We start from the raw sequence: 23,842 nt of genomic DNA on the forward strand, positions 1-23,842 counted from the left end.
GTTAATTAATTAAGATGCATCATCATTGTTTAAAATATACTGCTTCATCATGCATATATATATATCTCTTCTCACTCCTTGTAATTACCACCATCTTCACCTTCATCGCCGCCCGCGGTTCTGTCATCACCATTGCCACCGTCGTCATCATCATCATCATCATCATCGTCATCATTGTGTTGTTATCTTAATTACTACAATTAAGTCTGTCCCATCTTATTTTATAGAGAGAAGGAACATGGCCAATTGTAGTAGTATTGGGGTTAAATTTGTTTTGTATCATCTTATTTATATATATGTGTGTGTGTGTGTCTTAGAGGTATCATCCATCGATTATTATGATGAGTTGTTAAATTAGGGAGAAGATATGAAATGCATGTAGAAGTAATAGTAGTAGTAGTAGTAGTAGGACTGCCGCTTATTAAATAAGTGATGGAGGAGGAAGGAGGTGGGAGCCTATTAAGTGCTTAATTAATAGTACTTTCTTTTGGAGTAGATGTGTCTGTTTTGTTGGTAAGTGAATTGCTTCTTCCTTTATTTTCAGATTCCGATTTCCATTGTATATATTGTATGGTGGTGGGTGAGAATGTGAGATGACAGATGAGGAGTCTCCCTTGAAGAAGAACTATTTCGCCCTTTACGTGCCAAATACCAATTGATACTTTCCACACCTTTTTCCTTTCTAAAATTGTTGACTCTACTTTTGCTTTCTTTGACTACTAACAATGGTTCAAAGCTTTTTGTTACGCTCTACCAATTGGACTATATATATTATTATTATTATTTTTTTTGGTAAAACCCGATTGGACTATATGAGAGCCTCTTGGGTTGGGGTCACTCCTTCATCTCTCTCTCTCTCTCTCTCTCGATGATCATCAGCCTCATTTCATGGTGGATCCCTTGCAGTTTTTTTTTTTTTTCGAAATTAAGGCTGTGTTTGGTAGCCAGGAGAAGAAAAGAAAAGAAAAGAAAATTGTACAAGATTCTGTACGATTTTCTCTTCCTTAAACTTCTCTTTATGTTTGGAACACTTGTAGATGAATAGAAGATTCTCATTTAAAATTTTAAAATCGCCTCGGGAATCTCGTTATTTTCTATTGGCGTCCAAAAAATTATCTCGACTTTTAGACGAGATAACTTGGTTCACGGCGAGAAAACTTACTTTTTTATTCTTCCTCACAACAAATTAGCGTATTCTTCCGGCAAGCACCATATCACTGTGGCAACAATGCACCTCCAGCAAGCAAATGATCGGAGCATGAGAGAGTCTCAAAGGAGGGGAAAAAATAGATTCTAGGGTTGCATATGAGTATATGAGCTTATCTGCAAACCGATACTCTGTTTTGGAAGGAAAGAAAGAGACTGGGGAGGTTTAGGTTTTCTATGGCTCACCCACTTATGACTGGGAGAATATGCTATGCAATCGGAAGTTTCTGATGAAGCAGAGAAAATCTTCACGTCATCTGTAACCTGCTCGAGAGATTTCTGGAGTAAACAAGACGAACCAAACCCCTGACCCTTCTGAACGCCCTTAGAAAGAAAAGCCCCAATACGACATCCTCTCTGGACCTGAAGGATTCATTGCAAATTGAGCTTTGCTTTAGATTCAACAAATGTGGGTTTTTGTCTTGAGAGGAAAAGTGAAACAGAAGTAGATATTATTCCAAAGCCCAGATTCTAGGCAATTAAATCCCTCTTTACCTCTTTTTTTTCCCTGTCTTGGAAAATCAGAAATGCAGCCCAAAAGCCCCTTTTCAATCTGCTCAATCACTTCTTACTCTTCATATGCAATTGAAGGCTTTGATTCTTCGTTCATCGTGTCCATACTCAAAACCGTTCAAGCCCCACAACAGAATATCGGTTGTTCCATCTTCAGCCATTCCCAATGAAGGTCTCTATGCTTTGGAGATTGTAAATAAGAGAGAGAGAGAGGGCGACAGCAGTAGTTGTTCAATGGTTTTTATCCTATTTTTTATTTTTTCTTTTCCTTTCTAATCAAACAACCAAACACAATAAGTGCAATTTTTTCTTTTCTTTTCTTTTCTATTATTTGCTTCTTTTTTTTTTTGGTTAAGATGAATGAATAATGAATTCAACATTCAATATGATTGCTTCAAGGTGTTTGCTGCATTGCCAGTCCAGTAGTCTGGCCTTGAATTGTGATCTCTCTTAGATATTGATGAGACAAAATATGTCTCATTCCTCAGTATGGTTGAAGCATGTATGCAAACCTGAACAAAATACTGACCCACCACCCAGGCCTGATGGAGGGCCGTGTTGCTACCTCGGCATTTCATCAGGCCGTGCTGCCACCTCGGCCCTCCATGAGGCCATGCTACCACCTTGGCCCTCCATTGGGCCGTGCTGCCACCTCGGCCCTCCATCAGGCCGTGCTATCACCTCAGCCCTCCATCGAGCCGTGCTCCCACCTCGGCATCTCATCAGGCTATGCTGCCACCTCGGCCCTCCATCAGGCCATGCTGCCACCTCGGCATCTCATCAGGCCGTGCTACCACCTCGGCCCTTATCAGCCTTGCTACCACCTCGGCCCTTCATCAAGCCGTGCTACCACCTCGGCCCTTCATCAAGCTGTGCTGCCACATTGGCCCTCCACCAGGTCGTGCTACCAGTCACCTCGGCTCAGCACAGTCAAGTAAGGCACCTAGAAACGTGCTCTCGTCCATTCCTACATTCAAAGAACGTAATTCCTGATCATGGGGGCAGGACTCTATCCACTACACGTCATCAGAGGCGTCCACCCCTCTCACAACTTGCACCTCCGAGATCAATGGAGAATATTCCCTGGAACCCGAAATATTCCCAGAATCACAGAGTCACTCCCCTCAAGGACTCTATGCCTGAACCGGACTCTCCACAAACTCCCCTCCTTCTCTCTCCATCAGCAGCCTATAAATACCAAGGTAAGCCTCCATCATGGGGATCGATCAATCACTCATTTTACTGGAAAAGCTCTCTTGAGCATTTGCTGTGGAAATATCTGACTTAGGCATTGGAGAGTCCCCTATCAGGTCAGCCCGGCTCTCCCCTGTCATCTCTTCTGTGCAGGTCGGGGTTGGAGCACCAAGAACTGCAGGGAAGATCGTCCGCTCAATTTTTACCGCATCAGGTACAATGGGTTATGAATAATTATTGCGTTCTCTTTTTGGCATATGCTTTTGATCACATTGTGTGTTCTTTATTAACCTTGTGATATGGTTCACCATGCTCACATCGTTGCTACTCCAACTTGTGTTTTCCTTGTTTCTATCTCTTAGGCTAACCTCCCAAATTGGTTGCCCCCTTTCTCCTATTTTAATTGGTTCTTAATCCTATATTTTTACCCCACCCCCCCAAAAAAAAAAGAAAAAGAAATAGGTAAAACATGGACCATGTCATGCAATACGGGGTTGTTCAAGAATCACATTTTTTCATATGCTCTTCATATATTTTTATGTCAGAGGACAGGTATTCATCATACAAAGAGGAGGTGAAGATGTTTTAGGAGTCCTACAAACCGTATACAATAAGCTCTCAATAAATGAGAAGAGAGGAGAGGAGAAAAAGGAATGTGAGTCGGGGTAATGAATTAGGCGGTTGCGTGCCCTTCTTTTATTCCATATTAAATAAGGAATTTTTCCTACATGAGAATATCTAAAGTGAATTACTGGGAAAGATTTCTACCCAATAGGTGTGTATGAACTAGAGGTTCCAATAGTTTTCAGGGGTTTTTTTCTCCGTAAGAAGACCAATAAGGGATTTAGAGAGTTGGAAGGGAATACTCAAACAAAGAGGAACTTGAAAACTTGATTCCTATTGATTTTGGGATGCCTCTTTTGAATCACCCCGGTTTCATGTTTGATCTTCATTTTTGCCTTTGTTTTCTTCTTTTAATCAGTAAAATAGTATAAATCAATGACTTGTATATAACAGAATCCCTAAGTTTATTGAATTAAAAATTCCAAAAAGTCTTACATTTTAGGAAATCTTTATTTCTTTCATCATAGATTCCGAGTCAATCCTGATAGATTTAGATTGAAATTGATGGAGGTCGTTGGGTCGATCCCATATCCAATTCCATAGAGTTTAACCTTGTTCCAACACCCCCCTCCCCAGCTAAACTTTTTTTTCCTTTAGGCATGAAAGGAGGAATGGCTGAAGTTAAATTTGATCATAATTGATTGGGACATTTAAACAAAGAAATATAATCACTACCATCTTCCCTTTTAACAATTGTGGAATAGGGTAGAGATATTTTAATTTTAATTCTAATTCATATTTTATCCCTAAACTGTATAATTGATCATCAACCAAAGTCTCTTCCCCCAGTTATCAACCTGTTCATTGCCACAATGTGGATAAACCCTCCCATTGAGAAATTTGAAGGGGAGGGAGGTAGTCATGTGGATGGAATTAAATAATTATTTCTAAACCCGAGAAGAATATGTTAGTTATTTATTGGAGTAGGTTTCTTGCACCAACAGTGTGGGAAGCCATTCCCACAAGGATTGGTTATTCTGAGCGTTCACATAGCATTATTTCCTAGAGCCCAAACTTTATAGATATATTAGATATGTACATATCATAATCTAATTATGAATTATTTCTTCAATAATTTGAATTCGACATGTGTTAGTATAATAATTTAAAATTTGTATGAAATGTTTAACTTGTTGAAAACTATCTAAATAAATAGAGAAAATTAAAAAAAAAATAAAGAAAAGATACGTAGGATATTCAATATAGATCCACACGATAGAAAAGCTGTTGTGAATGACTATTCCCAAATCGTCCACATAGGATATTCAATATTTCAATCCTTACCCTTCTAAGAAAGTATGTTAAAACAACAAAATTCAAGAGGCTAAAGAATTTGTAAAAATTGCTAGATGCTAGCTAGTCCTTTAATGTGCTTCGCTTATAATTGTTTTAGACTAGCTTGGGTCATTTTTTATTCATACTCATATGATATGCTTTACAGTAGTTTGGGACATTCCCATCAACTCTTCCCTCCCCCCCCCCCCCCCCCTTGCCTTTGCCAAAAAATTCAAGAATGTCAAAGCCTCTCTCAAGCTCTGGAACTCTTCTACTTTTGGCAATATTTCCTCCCGTATCTCCTGCCGTGACAAGCTTCTCTCCATCCAAGTCAGAATCCAGACTGATCTCCTCAACCCCATCCTTACTGCCGAGGAAAAATCCACTGCTTCAGAGCTCTCCATCCTAAAGAAGAAAGCTTTCTTCGTCAGAAAGCCCGCATCAAATAGCTGGACCTCAGTGACTCTAACACTGCTTTCTTTCACGGGTCCCTTAAGGCTAGAAACAATGTGAACTCCATCTCTAAGCTCACCTCTTCTTCTGGTATTGAGATTCCCAATCCGGAGGCCATCAAAGCTTAAGTTGTTTCCCACTTCCAGGGCATCTTCCTTCCCCCCCCCCCCCTTCAGTGTCCCCACCTCCCATCCCTCACCTCCTCAATAAATTTGTCCCGGATGACCTCTCTAGCCTCCACTCTATTCCTTCTAATGAGGAAATCCTGTCGGCCATCCTCTCTCACAAGGCTAATAAAGCCCTTGGCCTGAATGGTTTCAATATGGTCTTATCCTGTTGGAACATTGTTCGCCATAACTTAATCCTTGTTGTCCGGAACTTCCTCCTAAATCCCAACCAGATCAGTGGTGTCGACCATACCTTCCTCAGTCTTATTCCCAAAAAGGAGGGGCAGTCTCCATAAATGACTTCAGGCCATCCTATCACAAAGATTGGCTGGGATGAAATTCAACTTCGTATATGGTAATTCGCCATGATCTGCACTTATAACTATTTTTCACCATACTTTCATAACCATTCAAAATCTATAATTATCTTGATTTTATATCTCAGGACTGGTTTTTTTTTTTTTTTTTTCCCCTCGTAACAGAGAATGTTTGAACTACGGTGCATCCAATGTGTGAGTCCTGATTTCTTCTAATCAGATTATTAGTGCCAAAACCAGTCCAAAGGTCCCATGATATATTTTGCCATATGTTTGTGAAGGTGTAAATAAAAAGGCAAAAATATGAAGAATCTTTTCCTCATGCAGCGCATGACATATGTCTAACCTTATATGCTCATGAGGAGTCACATGAACTCTTATTTATTTTCTTCTCTCCTGGTTTCTGGTAAACCATATCTTCCAACTTCAAAAGCCAGGCTGTGGCGATGAAGGTCCTTCCCGGACTATTAGAGAACACGGCCATTTAATGGTACTCCACAAACCGCGGGCCTTTTGTCTTCTTGCAGGGGCGGTAGACTCATATCTAAGGTTTTAAAAGACAGAATCTGGGATGGAATCGCTTCCACGAACGGCTCTTAAATCTGAAAATTTACTGATTCTTGGGATTTTTTTGTTACCAGTGCAGAAATTGGGATTGATCACAGTCAATTTCGAATCCTGATCCTTGAAACCATGCTTAAATTTCAATTCTGGAAAGAGGTACGATTTTGCTATAGATTTGTCAGTTATGGAAGAAAAGCGTCTTCCTCAGTATCCTGGGTCATGTTTTCAATTGCATTCAGCTTCTAGAAAAGTTTTTTGGTCAAATGGGAAAAATAAATAAAAAATCTCTGTGTGTTCCATAGTTGAAGACCGAAAATGGTAAACCCACTGCTTGATAATAGAATAATTAATACACATTAGCACGACAGAAACTTAGGAATAGAGCTTTTTTTTTTTTTTTTGGGCACTTCCTGTAATTAATAGAATTAAGCATATCCATCCCAATGGTCATTTAAACTGAAACTACATAATATTCCCTGCCTTCTTCCCTTTCACTAGATCGAGCTTCTACCGATCAATTCTGCGGGACTAATCAATCACTGTATTCGAGAAAGATGGCGAGGCTTGAGGGGAACGATAAGAAAAAGGATTTACAACTACAGCTCCAATTCCAATTATATATCACAATTCACAACAACCGCAACGATCTGATGTGCGAAAGAAACAACTCACCAGATGTAGTTCTCAGGTCTACCCGTTTGGCCCGTACTAGTAGTAGTATAGATAGCTGAATGATCGTTCAATCCGTAAGGACCGTAACCATAGCTTCCCAACCCATATCCATACGGAACCGGTGGCGCATTGTAGAACAAGGTCGGTGGTGGTGGTGGCGGCGGCGGCGGATGATGATTATGATGATGATGAGGAGGAGGAAGAGGAGGAGGAGGACAATAATATGGTCGCTGAGTTCGCGGTGGAGGTGGCGCTGGGGGCACCGTGTAGTAAAATTCTGGTGCCGAATAATAAGCTTCCTGAGGCGGAGGCGGTGGCGGAGGAGGTTCCAGTTCAACGGAAGGATAGTAAACTTCAGACAAGGACGGGAGTTCATCTTCCACAGATGGATAAAGGGCTTCCACTCCCGGTAAGGGATACGGTCCATGAGGATAATAATCCAAGGGAGAAACGGCGTTATCCTCGATCTTATTATTATGATCCCCCTTGCCACCACTGCCATCATCATCGTTGTGGATGATCTTATAAGAAAAGTGGAGGACACCGTTAGGTTTCCCGTCGGAACCACGCACCTGGTAACTGACGAACCTGACGGGTCCGTTGGCGTTGGATGGCATCTCCTCGTCGTGAATCAAATCCTTGATCGGCACTCGAACTTCTCCGATGGTCTTGTTTCCGAAGACGATTTCACAACGCAGATCGAATTCGATAAAGAAGTCATCGTAGCCATCCAGAAGAAGCTGATGATCCCCTTTGAGATCGAACCGCATCGCGTGTTTCCATTGAGGGTTTCCGTCTCCTTCTCTGTCGACGGGCGTACTCTGCTTCTGGTGCTTCTCTTTTTTGTTGTTGCCATCCTTATCCTTCACAATGGAGACGACAACATATACAGATAGTTTCTGGAAGAAGTTGAAGGCTTTAAGATCGTTACATGACATGACCTTGAGTTCTATGGAGCTGGGAAATGAGCTCCATTCCATGGGTATGACTTATGAGGTTGGCTTGATCGAGAACCACTCACTCTCTCTCAATTACTTCTTCTGTTCTGGAGTATGAAATTGATCCCCTCGATCTCCTCCTGGCTCAAGTAAGCAAGCAAGCAAAATCAGTCAGGGCACACAGATACAAACCCTATTTAGAGTTTTAGAGAAGAAGAATGAAGGAAGGGATGAGGAATTGAGGGCTGAGGTGTGGCCGTCAAACTGACCCTTTCTTTCTTACTACCGAGTCGCGACGCGCGAGTCGGCGAGTGTTCGTGTTTCTCGCATCTATCGTATTTCTATCTTGCACCCAAAAAAAAAAAAAAAACGCACATTTATCTGAACGCTGACCCAGGAAGGAAGCAAGCAAAGCAAGCCTCCAGGCTCGCTCAGTAAAATTAGAGAAAAAATAAATAAAGAAGTCAATTTTGTTTGTATCGTAAAGAGGAGGGTCACAAACTTACAAGTTACAACAGAGTTTTGTGACTTGGTCCAATTTTAATAACGCCATCATTCATCGTTCATCATTCATCATTCATCATTCATCATTGGTCCAATTTCAATGACAAAATCGCAATTTCATATATTTTCAACTATAAATATCCCAATAAATTGCGTGTCATGGGGTTCAAGATGCACCACGTGGTGCACCTACCAACCATCCCAATGGAGAAATCAGGTGTCACCCAATCCCCAATAATAGCCTTTACCGAAAAAAAAAAAAAACCCTGAATCATCTTATTTTCTAATCATTGTTTCATCTTCTTAACAAGTGAAAGGAAGAAGGAAGGGCATCCCGCTTGGTAAGCTAATGACATTACACTAATCACATGGTCTTAAAGAATATGACAAATGCTAAACACCTTGACAATATGTCTAACCTCTTCACTAAATAAATTACAGGAAATCAGTGAAACTTTATGCCGTATAATATATAATTCTCAAGGTCATTGAATTAATAACTAAAAAAATCTACCCATTTTATTAAATCTTCACATCTTCCTGATTCCATTTCTTGGGTTTCAATCAATTCCAACCAAGGATTTAGTTCTTGGTATCAGTATCAGTCGATACCGATCCATATCGATATCAGTTGATACCGATCCGCATAGGTAAGGATCAACTCTGGAACAGTCAAGGATCGGAAAAAGTACACTTTTCTTGGATCGGTCCCTGCATTGACTAGGATCGGTTAAAAAAAAAAAAACATATATTAGAAATTAAAAAATTCAGTAAAATGTGAAAATCAAAATTAGAGGAAAAAAAAAGATACTCTCCCAACCGCTATTACCACATGTGAGAAAGCACCAATCCTCAGAACAAGATGTCTTGAAGCCTTAGATTTGCAATTGATCTCTGAAAAACTATTTTGATTGCTTGGAGAATTTTTTTCGAGGTACCCTTTCTCACTTATTAATGTCAACCGCCATTACCACCTATGAATCTATAGAAAACATTGATCCTCCGATTGGGATGTCTTGAAGCCCTAGATTTGCAATTGATCTCTGAAAAACTACCTTGATTGCTTGGAGAATTGATCTCTAGAAAACTACCTTGATTGCTTGGAGAATTGATCTCTGGAAAACTACCTTGATTGCTTGGAGAATTTCTTTGCGAGGTACCTAATTGATCAAGATGCATGATTTTTGCTTTACGATTCCTTAAGGATTGATCATAGTTGCTGGAGTGCTTATTCGATATTTTAACAAGGGGAGCACAACTTCATTGGCGGGAGGATTGGGTACAAGATTTCTGCAGCTGCTGCTTGCGGATGTTGAGTCTGAAAGCATTTGAAAAGCGAAAGAATTTTTATTTCATCTTGATTCTCGAGATAGGTTATGCATTAACACTTATTTGTCATGGGGCGACAGTACATCTAAAACTCCAAGATAATGCCTGTTGGAATTGTTGCTGCAATATGAGCTAAAAAGAAGAAAAAAAAAGCCTGGTTTATTAATGAAATCTATAATTATCATGTTGGGAACTGAAAAGGCTGAAGAGTGACATGGGAAATGGAAGTACCACAGTTAATTCATTCAACACTCTTCCCATCGCTCTGTTACATTGACCTTCGCCATGTAAAAATGGTGTTCATACTTGATCAGGTATGGAAGAAAGCTTGGATTTTGGTGAATTGGATGCCCGATTTTGACTTTTGAATGCGGTTTAACGCTCAAGCATTATTCTAGCTTAGAAACCATTTCCGCAAATCTGAGGAGTGGAATAGGAGAAAAGGGCGCTAGAAATCTTGAATCTACATTTTTACCCTGTTTTCCCCCTTTTATGGGTTTTAAAAATCATTTACACGGATCATGTTGGATCGGCCAATCTGCCAACCGATACCAATCCCGTCTCAAGATCGGCTAAGTATCGGGAACGGTCACAGCCGATACCGATCCAACACCAATACTTGATTCCATGATTCCAACCGACTATTATCCAACCAGTACTGGAATCGGATTCGGCAGGAACTCACCCTGCAGTCTTGAATATTGGACATTGAACATTGGATAATTCAAACAATTCTTCTCTGCTCAAAGATAAATGGTTAACCAAATATCAAACTCATTTTGGATTCATTCTTTTTGGTAGAGGTAACCTTACCTATTCAAACCAGCCAAGCTTCATCCTCATCAAGTATTGATATGATACTCAGTGCCCAATGAATGATAATCTTCTCATTTTTTTCATCTCTGAAATTTCGTACTGGCAGTTGTATCTGTAATCTGGATTTGCATCCAGATCTCTATGATTTTGCTTCATACCTGGGCTCTTAGAGCATTCTTTCTCCAACTCCCCCACCCCAAACAAGGGGTTAAAAAACACCAGATCAGGATCGGTCCCGTTCACTGGAGAAATCCCCCGAATCCAGAGGCCTTGGTTACTGTATCAGTTACCTTACACTTCAATCTCTTTAGCTGTAACCACCCCACCTTACAGGTGCTTTCCAATTTAATCTATTTGGCAGCTTAGACAAAGTCCCATAACAGGCTCAATGGCATCACCGATCTTCTGGTATTATCTACTTCTGTGGCCCATATGCAAAAGCAGTAGGCTCTTTCACCAATAGTCCCCACAACTACATGCCCCTCCTTTGAAATGGTGAAACCTGTGAGCGTCTCTCGCAACTATCTCCCTTTGAGTAACTTTAGAGATAAACTTCGTCGCAGTATGACAATCCCCACAAATTCTAAGATTCTTCTTTATTCGAATCACACTCTCGGGGATTGAATTCATTAGTCCAAACACAATAGCTAACTTCTCACTATGAGAATATAGCAGTGTTTCCTTTGTCTCTTCCTCTACATCATGCAGCGCAAAGTTTGTATCTGGCTCATACCCTTCTTGTCTAATCCTCACCATCAATTTCTCCAACTCTTCATAGATCAAATTCGTTTGTGGATTCGATTGATCCCCTGTCACAAACTTATAAGCCTTGTTCTTAACTTCTATAATAGTGTGGCCGGCAATTTTTCTCAACCTTCTATGTCTCATTAGACTTCTAATCCGATCGGCTTCTTCTCTCTTGCCTGAAGATGTGTAGACGTTGGACAACAAAACATACCTCCCAGGGTTATCCACATCCAATTCGAATAAATATTTTGCAGCCAATTCTGCTAGCTCTACATTTGAATGAATTCTGCACGCCCCCAGCAGAGAACCCCAGACACCAGAATCAGGCTTTATTGGCATACCCTCAATGAACTCTAGAGCTTCATCTAATTGCCCAGCTCGACCCAACAGATCAACCATACAAGCATAGTGTTCCGTCATGGGCACAACCCCAAAATCTTTTGTCATTGAAGAAAAGCATCTCCACCCCTCATCAATCAAACCTGCATGGCTGCAGGCTGACAACACAGACACAAATGTAATGTGATCTGGTTTCACGGAATCCTTCATCATCTGATTGAAGAGATGTAGTCCTTCTCTCCCATGTCCATGCATTCCATACCCTGATATCATGGTGCTCCAGGAAATTAAGTTCCTTTCATGAAGTCTATCAAAAATTCTGCGAGCATAATCCAAACTGCCACATTTCACATAGAGATCGATCAATGCAGTTTCAAGTACTATATCATGTTTGAAGGATCTCCGAATTACGAACCCATGAACAAAACGTGCCTGATGGAGAGAGGCCAAACTCGAACAAGAACGAACAACACTAAGTAAGGCAACAGAGTCCGGGCGAGTTCCAAGCAGCAGCATCTCTTTGAACAGTTCCAGAGCGTAAATTGGCAAATCAGCTCTCACGTAAGCTTCAATCATCGAACTCCAAGACAACAGATCTTTGTCGAGGATCATATCGAAGAATCTCCAGGCAATGTCGATTCTTCCACATTTGGAGTACATTCCAACTACGGCATTTTGGACAGACTGGTCCAAATCAAGTCCACAATCTACAATAACCTCACAAATGCCACGAGCATCATCCTCTCGATGCACACATGGGATCACATTCAAAATTGTAGCTCTATTGGGTCTGATCCCCTCATCTAACATCCTCGAAAAGAGGATCAAGCCTTCTTCGTGGAACCCATTTTGTCCATAGGAACCTATCAAGGAGCTCCATGAAACTACATTTCTTTCATGCATTCTGTCGAACAGTTCCCGTGAAATATGGGGCCGTTGACATTTGCCGTACATGGCAGCAAGAGAATTGCCCACATATACATCAGAATCGTCCCCAAACTTCACCGCATCTCCGTGAAGCGCTTCCCCTGATTCGACGTCCCGAAGCTGCGCACAGGCCTTGAGGACAAAAGGGAAGGTAAAATTGTCGGGTGCAACGCCCAAATCTCTCATCTGACGGTAGAGAAGGATGGAGCGATGACAAGGGCCATTCTCGACGAAGCCTTGGATCATGATGTTCCATAGGAAAACGTCGGGGTATTCACATGCAGAGAAGAGAGTATAAGCATGAGGCATGGATCCCAGGGAGGCGTAGCGACCAATGAGATTGGTGAAGAAGAACAAATTGAGGTGGAGGTGGGTTCGAAGCATGGAGGCATGAACCGAGTTCAGGGCTTCCAGGGTCTCGCATTGCTTGATCACAGAGACGCAAGTATCTGATTCAACAGGGCGGCGAGAGAGGGGGTGCAGTAGGTTTTGCCCATCTACCAAGAGAAATCGATGGAAACGTCGAAGAGTAGCGCCTAGTTTGGTGCTCGATCTTTGCATGGGATCATGAAAATATTTTAGAGCTTTAACACTTTTTTTCCCATTTCTGAGATTTAAATAGCAGCGGAGTATCAATCAAGGAGATGATGACCATCGGAGATCATAATAAGAGAAAGAGAATTACTACAGAGGTCAGAAGACTCACAGAACTTGGAAGGTTGGATGGTCCATAAGTCCATTCCACTCTTGAGTTTGTGAGAGGTCGTCTTACACACGAAACTATCCCTTCATACGATGCTATGGGCCAATATGACATTGAGGCCAAAACACGCCAGGAAAATAAGCAACCTCTAAAGTCACCCCCTTGTTCCTTTCATGGTTTTACGATATCAGATATGGTGTTGGCTGTGACAGATACGTATACAGCAACAACAATTAAATGGATCTTCATCTTTCAATCAGTTCTATTCAAGATTGGTACAGGTCTATTTTTTGATTGGTAAGGCTAAATTTATTGGTATAAAGGCCAGACTCGAGATTCCTCACAAGCATGGATTTGGGGATCATTAGATCAATATCGGCCAAATTAAGCAGAAACAGCCCTATAGTTTGACAAAGTTTGCCGGTGTAAATGGAGATCAGCTGTATAGGCTGAATTAACTTGAGACCGGCAATATACATGCTTTACAAGATCTCAAAGAAAAGCACTTCTGGGCTAAGAGATGCCGGAAAATCACCCTCGATCCCTCATCCTGACTGGATCCTGACTGATACCAATCCCCAAGAGCGCCTAGAAGGTGTAAATCCATCTTCCCTTTCTCTAACAAATATGCTTTTTCAATTTTCTGACATTTGTTTCACGGTGCAGAATCGGGAGTTGTTGGTCAGCTCCCAACAATGGATCCCTAAATCCTCGCTTAGCTCATGAGCCATTCGTATCCTGTCAAAAATCTTACTTCACCAACCACAATGCGCCCGCAGAAAGATTGCTCATGGGAAGAGTTCACCATTTTTCACTTCATAAATAAATCAAATAAGGCTACTAAACATCGTTATTAAAGGTCATGTGATGGCGCTGACATTCTGCATAAATGATCCTGTATGTGGGAGTTCATTCATTTCCTGCGAATAATATTTGTGTCGCACTCCTTTCGAGTTACAACCTGCCCCCAATTTCTACAACACCCCAGAGAGAGAGAGAGAGAGAGAGAGAGAGAGGGAGGCCAGATCTTGATATTTTTGCAAGGAAGATGTGGCAGGACATGAGGGGCCCAAGGCAAACAAATATGACTAGTCGAATAGCATTCCTCTGGACAAATTAATAACCATCTATATCTGGGTGAAAGTGAGTGATCCATTTGGAAGTCACCGATCAAGCAAGTAAAGGTTGGTGATCAGCTGAAAGCTGCAACCACATAAATTATTTCATCATGGATTCAGTTGTCAGTGGAAACAGGACTACTGATTCCATGAACCAGTTGAAGTGAATCACCCTATAGATTGACAGGATTAAGCTCGGACCTGACAAAGTCCAATGTCTTAATGCTGATAATATCCGCCAAAAAAAAAAAAAGGCCGATAATATAGCATGAAGATGACTTAAAAGTACCAAAACCAGAAAGATGGGACATTATCTAATAGACGACAATGGTCAATCATACAAGCCCAGAAAGTCAGATCTAGGCCATAAAAATGAGAGACCCTACTTGGGATTCTACATCATTTTCTGTGTAATGTGAATAGCCACCAAGTTCTGCAAACGCAATAGACAAATATGACTATCTACAACAACGGCACCTAGCATTCAGGAGAAACAAATGGTAGAAAAACTTCTTACACCCAGCAGATTACTTCATCAAGATCTTTGCAAGGAAAAAAAATGTCTAAACCGAGAATTTTAATGATGGATCTGAAACAACTGTACCCATATCCCAAAAAGTTACAGCACACAATTATTTTTTTGTAACAATAACTTTTGCATGAGAATGCCCAATATTAAATGATCATATTGGCTGCTTTTTTTGCGGGTGGCAGTGGGAAATGTCTACCACATACACAGTTCATAAATACAAACTAAACAAAGCAGTACCGGTTACCAAATAAATTTATGGCAATAAAATATGGATGGGAACATCTGCAGGATCCTCGGCTCATCCATCTAGAGGACCCCCAAGTGGATTGCAACTCGTGGAATAAAATCTACCTTACAAAAGGCAATGAAAAAGGGGAACCAAGTGGTGCATTGCAATTGGGAGGTCTGCTAGATGCTTAACATGGACTAAGAAGATATCAAGATACATTGATAATTCCTTGAAATTATTAAGGATTTATTGATGCCAGTCCATATATCAAAGAGACACAAAATGTCATCCACGTGGAGTGTGTGCACATGCGCAAGTTTGTGCTATTCATCATATTTATTCTGCACCCACTTCCCCATCCCCTGTCAAACAAGGCTCATATTATATATTCAAATACATATAGGATTGCAGCATAAAAGGGGGTGACTGAGGATTGAGCCGGCAATTCAATATATTCATAATGCCAGGACACATAAGTTAACATGCTGAATCCAACTAACCATGAATTAAGGAAAAATTAAATAAATTGAGAAAAGTGGATGACACTTTTTGGGTTCAATCATGACATTCTTTGAATGAGAAGAACTTCACCTTGATCAAGGGATATGTACAATCACTTACATTTAAGCGATGAGCAATTTTGGAGGGCATAAGGCTGCCTGAATGTCACAGAATCCAATTGTGATTGGTCTTCATTTCTGTCCAATACCATACCATCTAAATAATCAAATGGACAGCTAATGAACATAGCAAGCAAAAACAGGAAGTGAAAATTCATCAAGATTAATTATTAAGCTCAGGGATGGTCACCTTGGGGGAGAGGTCACAAACTGCACAGTTTGATCTAATGTACCCATTGAACAACAGATTCTTCCACACCTTTCTTCCAATAAACCCTACCTTCACTTTCTGTGTAGAAGAGCAGAAACAAAGGAATATAAGTAGCATTGAGACTCCAAACCTGCTATGTTTTTTGGAAAATCAATTAAAGTTGGGAATAAAGGAGTTTAAGAAATTATTCCTCTACATCCAGGTTTAAACATTTTTTCTTACTGGGAGTTTGACACGTGCAGCAGAAAGAATATCCAACCATAAATACCCAGAAATATTTTCATAAGACTCAAGATAATCAAAAGGCAAATGCACATAATACAATTTCTTCTGTCAAAGTTGTTCTTACCATGCGACACACTTCATTAAGAAGGACCCACCTGCACCTCTCCTTGTCCAAACTTCTGGCTGAACAGATGATCCTAATGTGTGATAAATACCTTCACAATGAAAAATATAATGGGAAAACTCTCAGATCTTTTTTTTTAATAGAATCTTAGGGTATCACTACCTGATCTTGGGATGACACGACCTCCAACATTGAGGACCTCAAATGGATGGTCTTTCTCCCTGCATGTGCTGAATTGCATATGAGAGTCTCCAATGACTAAACCAATTGCTACCTTTAGCATGCATGCAAAAGGTGCAGGAAAAATTGATGTTCACATTGTGCCTGAGGCCCAAAGCAGCTGTCCCTGGCTACAACACATCTGCCAGCATCCAGGGATCAAAGTCCACTCAATGGGTCATACGTAAGAGAACGGCTCTTCGTTATGTTGTAATTCTTACAAGTAAGTGCATCAGCATGAGTCAAAATGGTCCAAGTATACCTTTTACATCCACTCAAAAATTAAAAAAAGGTTCCAGTCTTCCTTCAAAAAGAAGCCAAAAGTGCTTCCAGGAAGAGCAACAGGTAGTAATGCATCGACCTGAAAATGTATTAGCTCCAATAGATAGATAATAAAGGAACAGTAGTCCCAAAATAAACTTGCTAGATCTCTCTCAACAAGAGCTGAGTGCTGAATTGCATTGTTCTTTTTAACAAGTAAACAACTAAAAAGTAAAATACATGCAGCCCAAGAGGAAAAAACAACAATAAACTGATAAAGAGGGGGGGTGGGGGGGGAAGCAGTTCAGCAAACCCATAACCTCTTGTTTTCTTAAATCACCCCTTGCTACAGGCACCTCCATATCATCAGCCAATCCAAGAATTTCAAAGTTGAGGCATTCAAAACAGAAGCCTCTTGATGGATCTCTCTAAAAAAATGGGATTGCCAAGAATGGTGTATCCTTGTTCAAAATTCACCTGGGTCATTCTTGGAAACATCTTTAATATTGGATGGTATAATGATTATAATCCTTAGATCCTCAAGCACAAATAGCTTCAGCTCATTTTTTATTCCCATCTCTGTGTAGCAGTGTCCTGAAAGTGTAAATCCAGGAAGCATTCACACCCAGTTATCAGAGTATGCTTGCAAAAATAATCATTTCCTGATAGTTGGACCATTAAACAGAAACACTACTGTTCCACAACAAGATGTAAAGTAAATTAGAATATATTACTTCTTTTTATTATTATAGATTCAACTGAACTCCCTATGCCTTGAACCAATTAATTGTTTTTGTTCGCCATTTGTTAAGTAAAAAACAAAAATGGATTTTGGATCAAGCGAACAATAACGGAATATAAAGTAATGTGATCCCAGAAATAGAAACTTCAAGGAGTAAGATATCATTAATTTCATCAATTCCACCTCAAGACTACAAGAATAAGGGAGCAAAAAACAGGAGGAAAAGAGAGAATCATTTTCTATACAATCATGATACAAGAATGTAAGCCATTAAAAAAAAAAAAAAAAAGAGAGCAATGTCCTCAACGAACATTATGATGTATTGCTACCTCTACCCATGGATCTGTGAGATTATAGAACTTGACTCCAGCATTTCCATGCCTTCCTCGTCCATCGAGATCCGACTCCAACCACCACTTTTTGAGAAGAAAAGTGTAGATCGCTCAATACCAATTCCTCTAAATCCCGTCATCCTTGAAGACACCATGGGCATTACAAGAACCGAAGATGCATTGATTGAATCATCTCCTAGGCCTAATGAATGTGTACAAGCAGTCTGGATACCAGTTGAAAAGTCAATATTTGAACATCTAAAAATATATTTTTAATGTAAGATTTTTCATGCCAGCTTGCAGTACCTTTGCCTTCGCTACTATCGTTCTAGCTTTTGTCAAAAATGATTCCCCAAATGAAACCAAGCCTTTATGTTCTGTCTCCTCAGATGGCAATTTGAGTAGCCTGTAGTGATTCAAATATATAAGAACTTATGGAAAGCTCATATAAAAATCTGAATCTGAACCCCCAAAAAAACATATTTAAAAGGAGAAAAATTAGAGACCGGAGATTCTAAAATATCTGAAATATTCTATCTTATCAAAAAAAAGTGACAGCAGTCTTTCATGTTATGTCAAGATGTACATTTAGCAAGAAATCAAGCTTTCATTGTCCTCATAGGATCTTTTTCCTAGAAATAAGTTATTTATAAACTTCAAGTTTTGATCTGAAATGATAATTATGTTTCTCTTCCTAACGTCCCAATTTTTCCTCCATAAGAAACCTAGAAACATAAGATAATTTAATATCTCAAAAACCTCCTACTAGAAATTTCAAGGCCACCATCAGATCGGTTATGTTTGCAAGAAATAGAAGCACTGCACCTGTCCATGTCAGTGGCAATGCTTGGAGATGTGGAAGAACCCAATAAAGAAGAATCCTTGGCTTCGACAACTGGGGTGGAAAAGATCAGGGTTAGACTGGTTAGTTTACCAGTGGTACAATCATAGACTAAGAGCCAGAAACTGGAAAGCTTACTGGAAATACCTTTTGACTCATCAGGCGCCAGCAAAGAAATTCCTATGAACACAGACATCATTCCCATTATAAACATTGTTGTCCTTAATGCGTCAAAGACCTGTTTACAGATCTAGTAATAAGCCTGAGATGTAAGATTAATTATCCAGCCTAACAGAGTAAAGAAAGCATTACTGTAGGTTGACCTGATATTCCTGGAAATATACAAATCCTGTACATATGGAGAAGAAGGTCCAAGCTATTTGAAACATTGGCACAATCAGGATTGCATCAAAGAGTGACAATCCTTCATTCAACCTTGCCATCTGTTGAAACAGGAAACAAAGTTCAAAAAGCGTGAGAGACCAGCATTTTCAGCGTATTTGTTGCAATAAGAAGCACATCTGGTACATGCTAATATCATTACCCAAAACCCAGCTGTACTAAGAAACAAAAGCAGCAGGGAGTATGTGAACCAGCTATGCAACTGATAACCATTGGACATTGTCAATCTAAGCAGGTTGGACCTGGAACAGAAAATGCAAAAAAGATGAATCTAAAGGTAAAAAAAAAAAGTCAACAAATTACAAGATCATGCATCAGATAAATTAAACTGAAGCAGCCTACTCACAGGGACTTCGCAAACAACACCGAGCATGATCCTACAGCACCAGAAACTACAGCATACGAAAATGGCAGCAACATGTGCCAATAATGGCTCATGTCATGTCCAGAAACGGGAAGGATAAGTTCTACTCTCCTGCATTTTTCATCTATTGATCATTACGAAAATCCCATGATGATTGTCAATGGCTTATTTAATCATTAGTAAAGCCAAAAAAACCAAGCAGGACATGTACACTAATCGGCTCTTTAAAGTGGCATATTGCCAAGCTAATTTAGAACACATACAGATGGTGGGGAAGAGAGGAGGGAGAGATTTCACCTGTAAATGAAATGATGCACCGCAACAACCAAGATCAAAAACAGACAATAAAGAAGGAATATCATATTGCTATACTTCTCTGCCAACTGCTCTGGAGTGTAAACTGCCAAAATAATATAACAAATGAGAGAGAGATAATTTCTTTGACCATTGAGGAAACCAATAAAGGGCCATTTAGCACACCACCCAGACTTACTTGATGCCCCACAAAGCACATTAGTTACACATGCGGGGTTTAGGACATATTACTAGTTTATCACCATATAGAGCAAATTTCCAAATCAAAATTAACCAGTTAAGTGACTATAACCACAAAACTTTATGAGCTTCTTCTGATGGCAATGGAACAGATTTTGGCAAATGGGATAAAGCAAAAAAGTATGGATTAGATAGATGGTCTTGCCTACAAAATCAAATTTATCTTGTGCAGTATATCCATCATATAAACCACAAAATGGTTGGTCCAAACCATCCATGAGTACTCCGCATAATAGTAGGACGTTGGTAGACCATCCTTGGAGGTCTGCATCAGCTGAAACTTTAGTAGTTTTTCATTTTATCACTTTGTCCAGGGAGCAATGTTCCCTTGGATGGCCAACCAAGCCTCTCACAAGTCACGACAGACCAGATTTCTTCCATGTGGATCTGAATTTCTGTTGGTGCTCAAATTTCATGGATTGGTTGTCCACATCATCATCTATAAGTCTAATAAGTGCCAGCCCAGTCTAAATTTTCCACATGGATATATAAAGGTCCAAAAGATGGTTTAAAAATTCGAATTTAGCAGTTCTCTTTCAATGATTGAAAATACAAGGAAAAAATCCCGATCCAATGTGGCCATAAGGTCTAGATGGAATCTCGAATTTGAGATTTGGCCAATCTAGAGGGTGTAAAAATCATCCGATAGAGTCCCCCATGACCCCCCCCTCCATATGGCATAGAAGTGGACTGTCATGAGAAGGTTCCAATGGAGGACTTTGGATGCTCTAGTACAGAAGAGCCAAACGAGACAGGGGCAGACCTAAAATGACTATAGGAGAAGTGGTGAGGAAAGACATACATGGCTTAGGCCTTGTGCCAAGTATGACCTAACACAGCTGATTGGAGAGTAGGGATCCATGTAGCTGACCCCATTTAGTTGGGATAAGGCTGGAGCTGTAGTTATTATTGTAATAATAATGACATCTTTGAAGTTCAAATAAATTAATGCCAAGATGTATCCATCAGAAGGCAAAAAGGGGCAGGGGGGGTGGATTTCCAGCAATGATGCTATCTTTTTTTCATCACTAAGTAAACCATGGGATTAACACAGATTAGTCATAGGCAGTCGGTGCAAGTTAAATACCAGGTGACTGATGGTTGCCAAAAGCAACCAGAAAGACATTTCCAATAACAATAAATGTTGTTGCAATGAGCACCCTGCAAAGAGCAACAATGTGATAATTGAATTCGAAAAAGTAATTGGAAAAACCATAATTCAAAAAATAACAAGTTTTAGCTTCCATTTTTAACCTACTTCACAGTCACCAACTTGTTCAAAACAAAGTATGCGAATGCAATGTTTGATACGAACTGAACTGATCCAAGGGCTGCGAGAAGTGACTGTTGGGGAAAAAAAAAAAAGGGTAAACGGATTAGAAATAAAATCTTCAAAAAATGGAAAATTCATTGAGGTTCGAAAAGAAGGCAAATGTGAGTCATTTTTAAACTTTGAGGTATGGTTTAGGAAAAATATCTTAGAACCATGCATCCTTTGGTATTCCCAAAAAGAATAGAAAGAAGAAAATGAATAAAACAAATGTTTTGTATAAGCTCAGTTATCCGGTGACAATTTAGCAAGGCATGCTTTGATTTCTTGTTATTTTGTAGCAATAAAATCAAAACATTGTAAGTTTCACTTTAGCTTTACATCTTAAACTTTAGACCAGTATATCTGACACTGACCTGTGCAGCATAACCGAAGGAAATGAAGTTGAGACAATTCCCAAGTGTGAAAAATATAATACCTGCATAATAAAATTCTCATATTTAAAGACTAATTACAGTAGCTTGAAAAGGGTCCTTTCTCATCATTTAAGATCCTAAAAAAGTAGGAACCTGTATAACGAAATTACCAACTCTCCAAGTCTGAAAGTATATGATTGGCTTTGAGACAAGTTTGCTAGTAGTTCCATCACTTTCTAGCATAGAAAGTCTATCTCTCTGCAAGGAATTCACATAGAGGTATAAGAACGTGAAACATGGTTTGAAGCCGAAAAATAAAAAACACACACACACACACACACAAGTGCACCAGCTTTGTGACTACTATAAAACTGATAAAGGAATATTGGCACAAAAAGATTAAGGAGGCTACAAAAATATCTCACACTGCACGTGCCTGCATATGAATTTATGAGGCAAAGATCTGAATGACATTAAACAACATTTCACCATGAAAATTGGAGTTTCTGTGACCCAACAAGCTATGCCTTACTACAATAACTACTATATAAAGAACACAAACAAATTAAATTAATTGAGAGTCCATGTCATGAATCATTTAAAACTGGTGGAGATTATCCACATGGTCCAATTTCAAGTAAATTTTGTCTGACCCTAAAGCATAAGCATAGCTGAAAGTGATTAACATGTATGTCAGAAAGCGGCTGAACAATGGGGAGTAATGATAGAGTGGCCTTAGGGAGAAGAGGGAAAATCACACAAAAGGGGGAAGGGGATCACACACCATGCACAAATACACTAATCTAAAAATTAAATTCACTCTAAAAAATTAAACACTGAGTTTTGTAAGTATATAAAGGGAAAATAAAAGACTACTCCTACTTAGACTCTAATACTGAAATAAACTCCTACTTAGACTCCAAACATAAACCTACTTCTCTACCTCCTACGTATCCTACTCAAAGACAAATAAAAGACATAATGTAAAACTAACTACTACCAGCCCTTGTTGGACCAAAAACCTGGGCTGGACCGGTTCTTCTTGGCCCTTAGCTTCCACAGTCGGTCCTGCTGGTCCAACCAGGTAAGTGCAACTGTATCTACATCAGCTCTCCCCTTCTGAAAGGAACTCGACTCCGTCGAGTTTGGATGCGGTCCAAGAATGCCGTCAGAGTCGATGCGCTTGATGAGAAAAGTACCAACTGTCTTCTTGAGCTTGAGAGGGGGAAGATCCTTTGTTGGAAGGAACTTCATCTCGAGGCCACCATGCTGAAAAGTGTATATATTCGCATATCCATAGTGCTTGGCTTTTTTGTCCAACAACCATGGGCAACCCAGTAGAATGTGACAAACTTTTAGAGGGAGAACATCACATTGAACCTAATCAATCAGTCCACCAATGGAATACGTGAGCAAAAGTTTTTAGGCCTAACTTGCGAATAGCATCTTCAGCAACAACACTGGTACAACTGCCTGGGTCAATCATCATATTACACAAACTGTCATTGCATCGCACCCTGGTTTGAAAAATACTGTTACGGCACCAATCTTCCTCCTCAGGAATCTTCTATGTAGTCAAAAGATGAAGGATCATATAGAACGGTCGAGGCTCACCATCACTATCGTCATCATTAATCTCATTAGGATCATAATCACATTCAGCCTCCAGATTTACTGTTCCTGTTTTCGGTTGCTCTTCTGGTGCATAGGGTATAAAATTGTCCTTGTCAATGTAAGCTAACAACCGGTTAGGACATTAATTAGCTCTATGCCCGTACCCCTTGCATGAGAAACATTGAACAACCTCCTTTGGAAATGCTAAGTTACTGTCATAACTACGCTGAGGTGAGGAGTATAGCTGATTAGGTCGTGAAGATGACATGTCTGAATCACGATGAGGTAGAGAATACGATCGGCTAGGTCGTGAAGATGCCATAGATGAAGCACTAGCCTGTGGTCTACTGATTGACTTTTCCTGTTGAGATGATTGTGGATAAATAGAATTAGAACCCCTAGGGAAAGCATCTGTAAATGGCCTCCGATTGTATAGACGTTTCAAACTCTCCTCAACCTGATATGCTACCTGGACAACA

The 23,842-nt window shown here is 40.0% G+C and overlaps 1 protein-coding gene across 1 annotated transcript in view; it reads right to left on the minus strand.

Moving 5' to 3' along the window:
• Positions 1-6,615: 6,615 nt before the first annotated feature.
• The window catches only part of LOC122078127, a 28,797-nt gene continuing 11,570 nt past the window's right edge, over positions 6,616-23,842 (minus strand). Inside the window, exons 3-17 of the mRNA XM_042643989.1 lie at positions 21,920-22,007; positions 21,750-21,811; positions 21,322-21,407; positions 21,151-21,224; positions 19,806-19,908; positions 19,491-19,619; positions 19,287-19,386; positions 19,066-19,185; positions 18,890-18,980; positions 18,727-18,796; positions 18,208-18,307; positions 17,905-18,125; positions 15,789-15,904; positions 11,043-13,208; positions 6,616-7,973 (exon numbers count right to left, since the gene is read on the minus strand). Of these exons, the coding sequence (XP_042499923.1) occupies positions 6,982-7,973; positions 11,043-13,208; positions 15,789-15,904; positions 17,905-18,125; positions 18,208-18,307; positions 18,727-18,796; positions 18,890-18,980; positions 19,066-19,185; positions 19,287-19,386; positions 19,491-19,619; positions 19,806-19,908; positions 21,151-21,224; positions 21,322-21,407; positions 21,750-21,811; positions 21,920-22,007 (4,518 nt within the window). The 3' untranslated portion in view covers positions 6,616-6,981. The remainder of the gene's footprint in view (positions 7,974-11,042; positions 13,209-15,788; positions 15,905-17,904; positions 18,126-18,207; positions 18,308-18,726; positions 18,797-18,889; positions 18,981-19,065; positions 19,186-19,286; positions 19,387-19,490; positions 19,620-19,805; positions 19,909-21,150; positions 21,225-21,321; positions 21,408-21,749; positions 21,812-21,919; positions 22,008-23,842) is intronic.

This window comes from Macadamia integrifolia, chromosome 5 (genome assembly GCF_013358625.1).
Source record: "Macadamia integrifolia cultivar HAES 741 chromosome 5, SCU_Mint_v3, whole genome shotgun sequence".
In the NCBI taxonomy this organism is placed as follows: domain Eukaryota; kingdom Viridiplantae; phylum Streptophyta; class Magnoliopsida; order Proteales; family Proteaceae; genus Macadamia; species Macadamia integrifolia.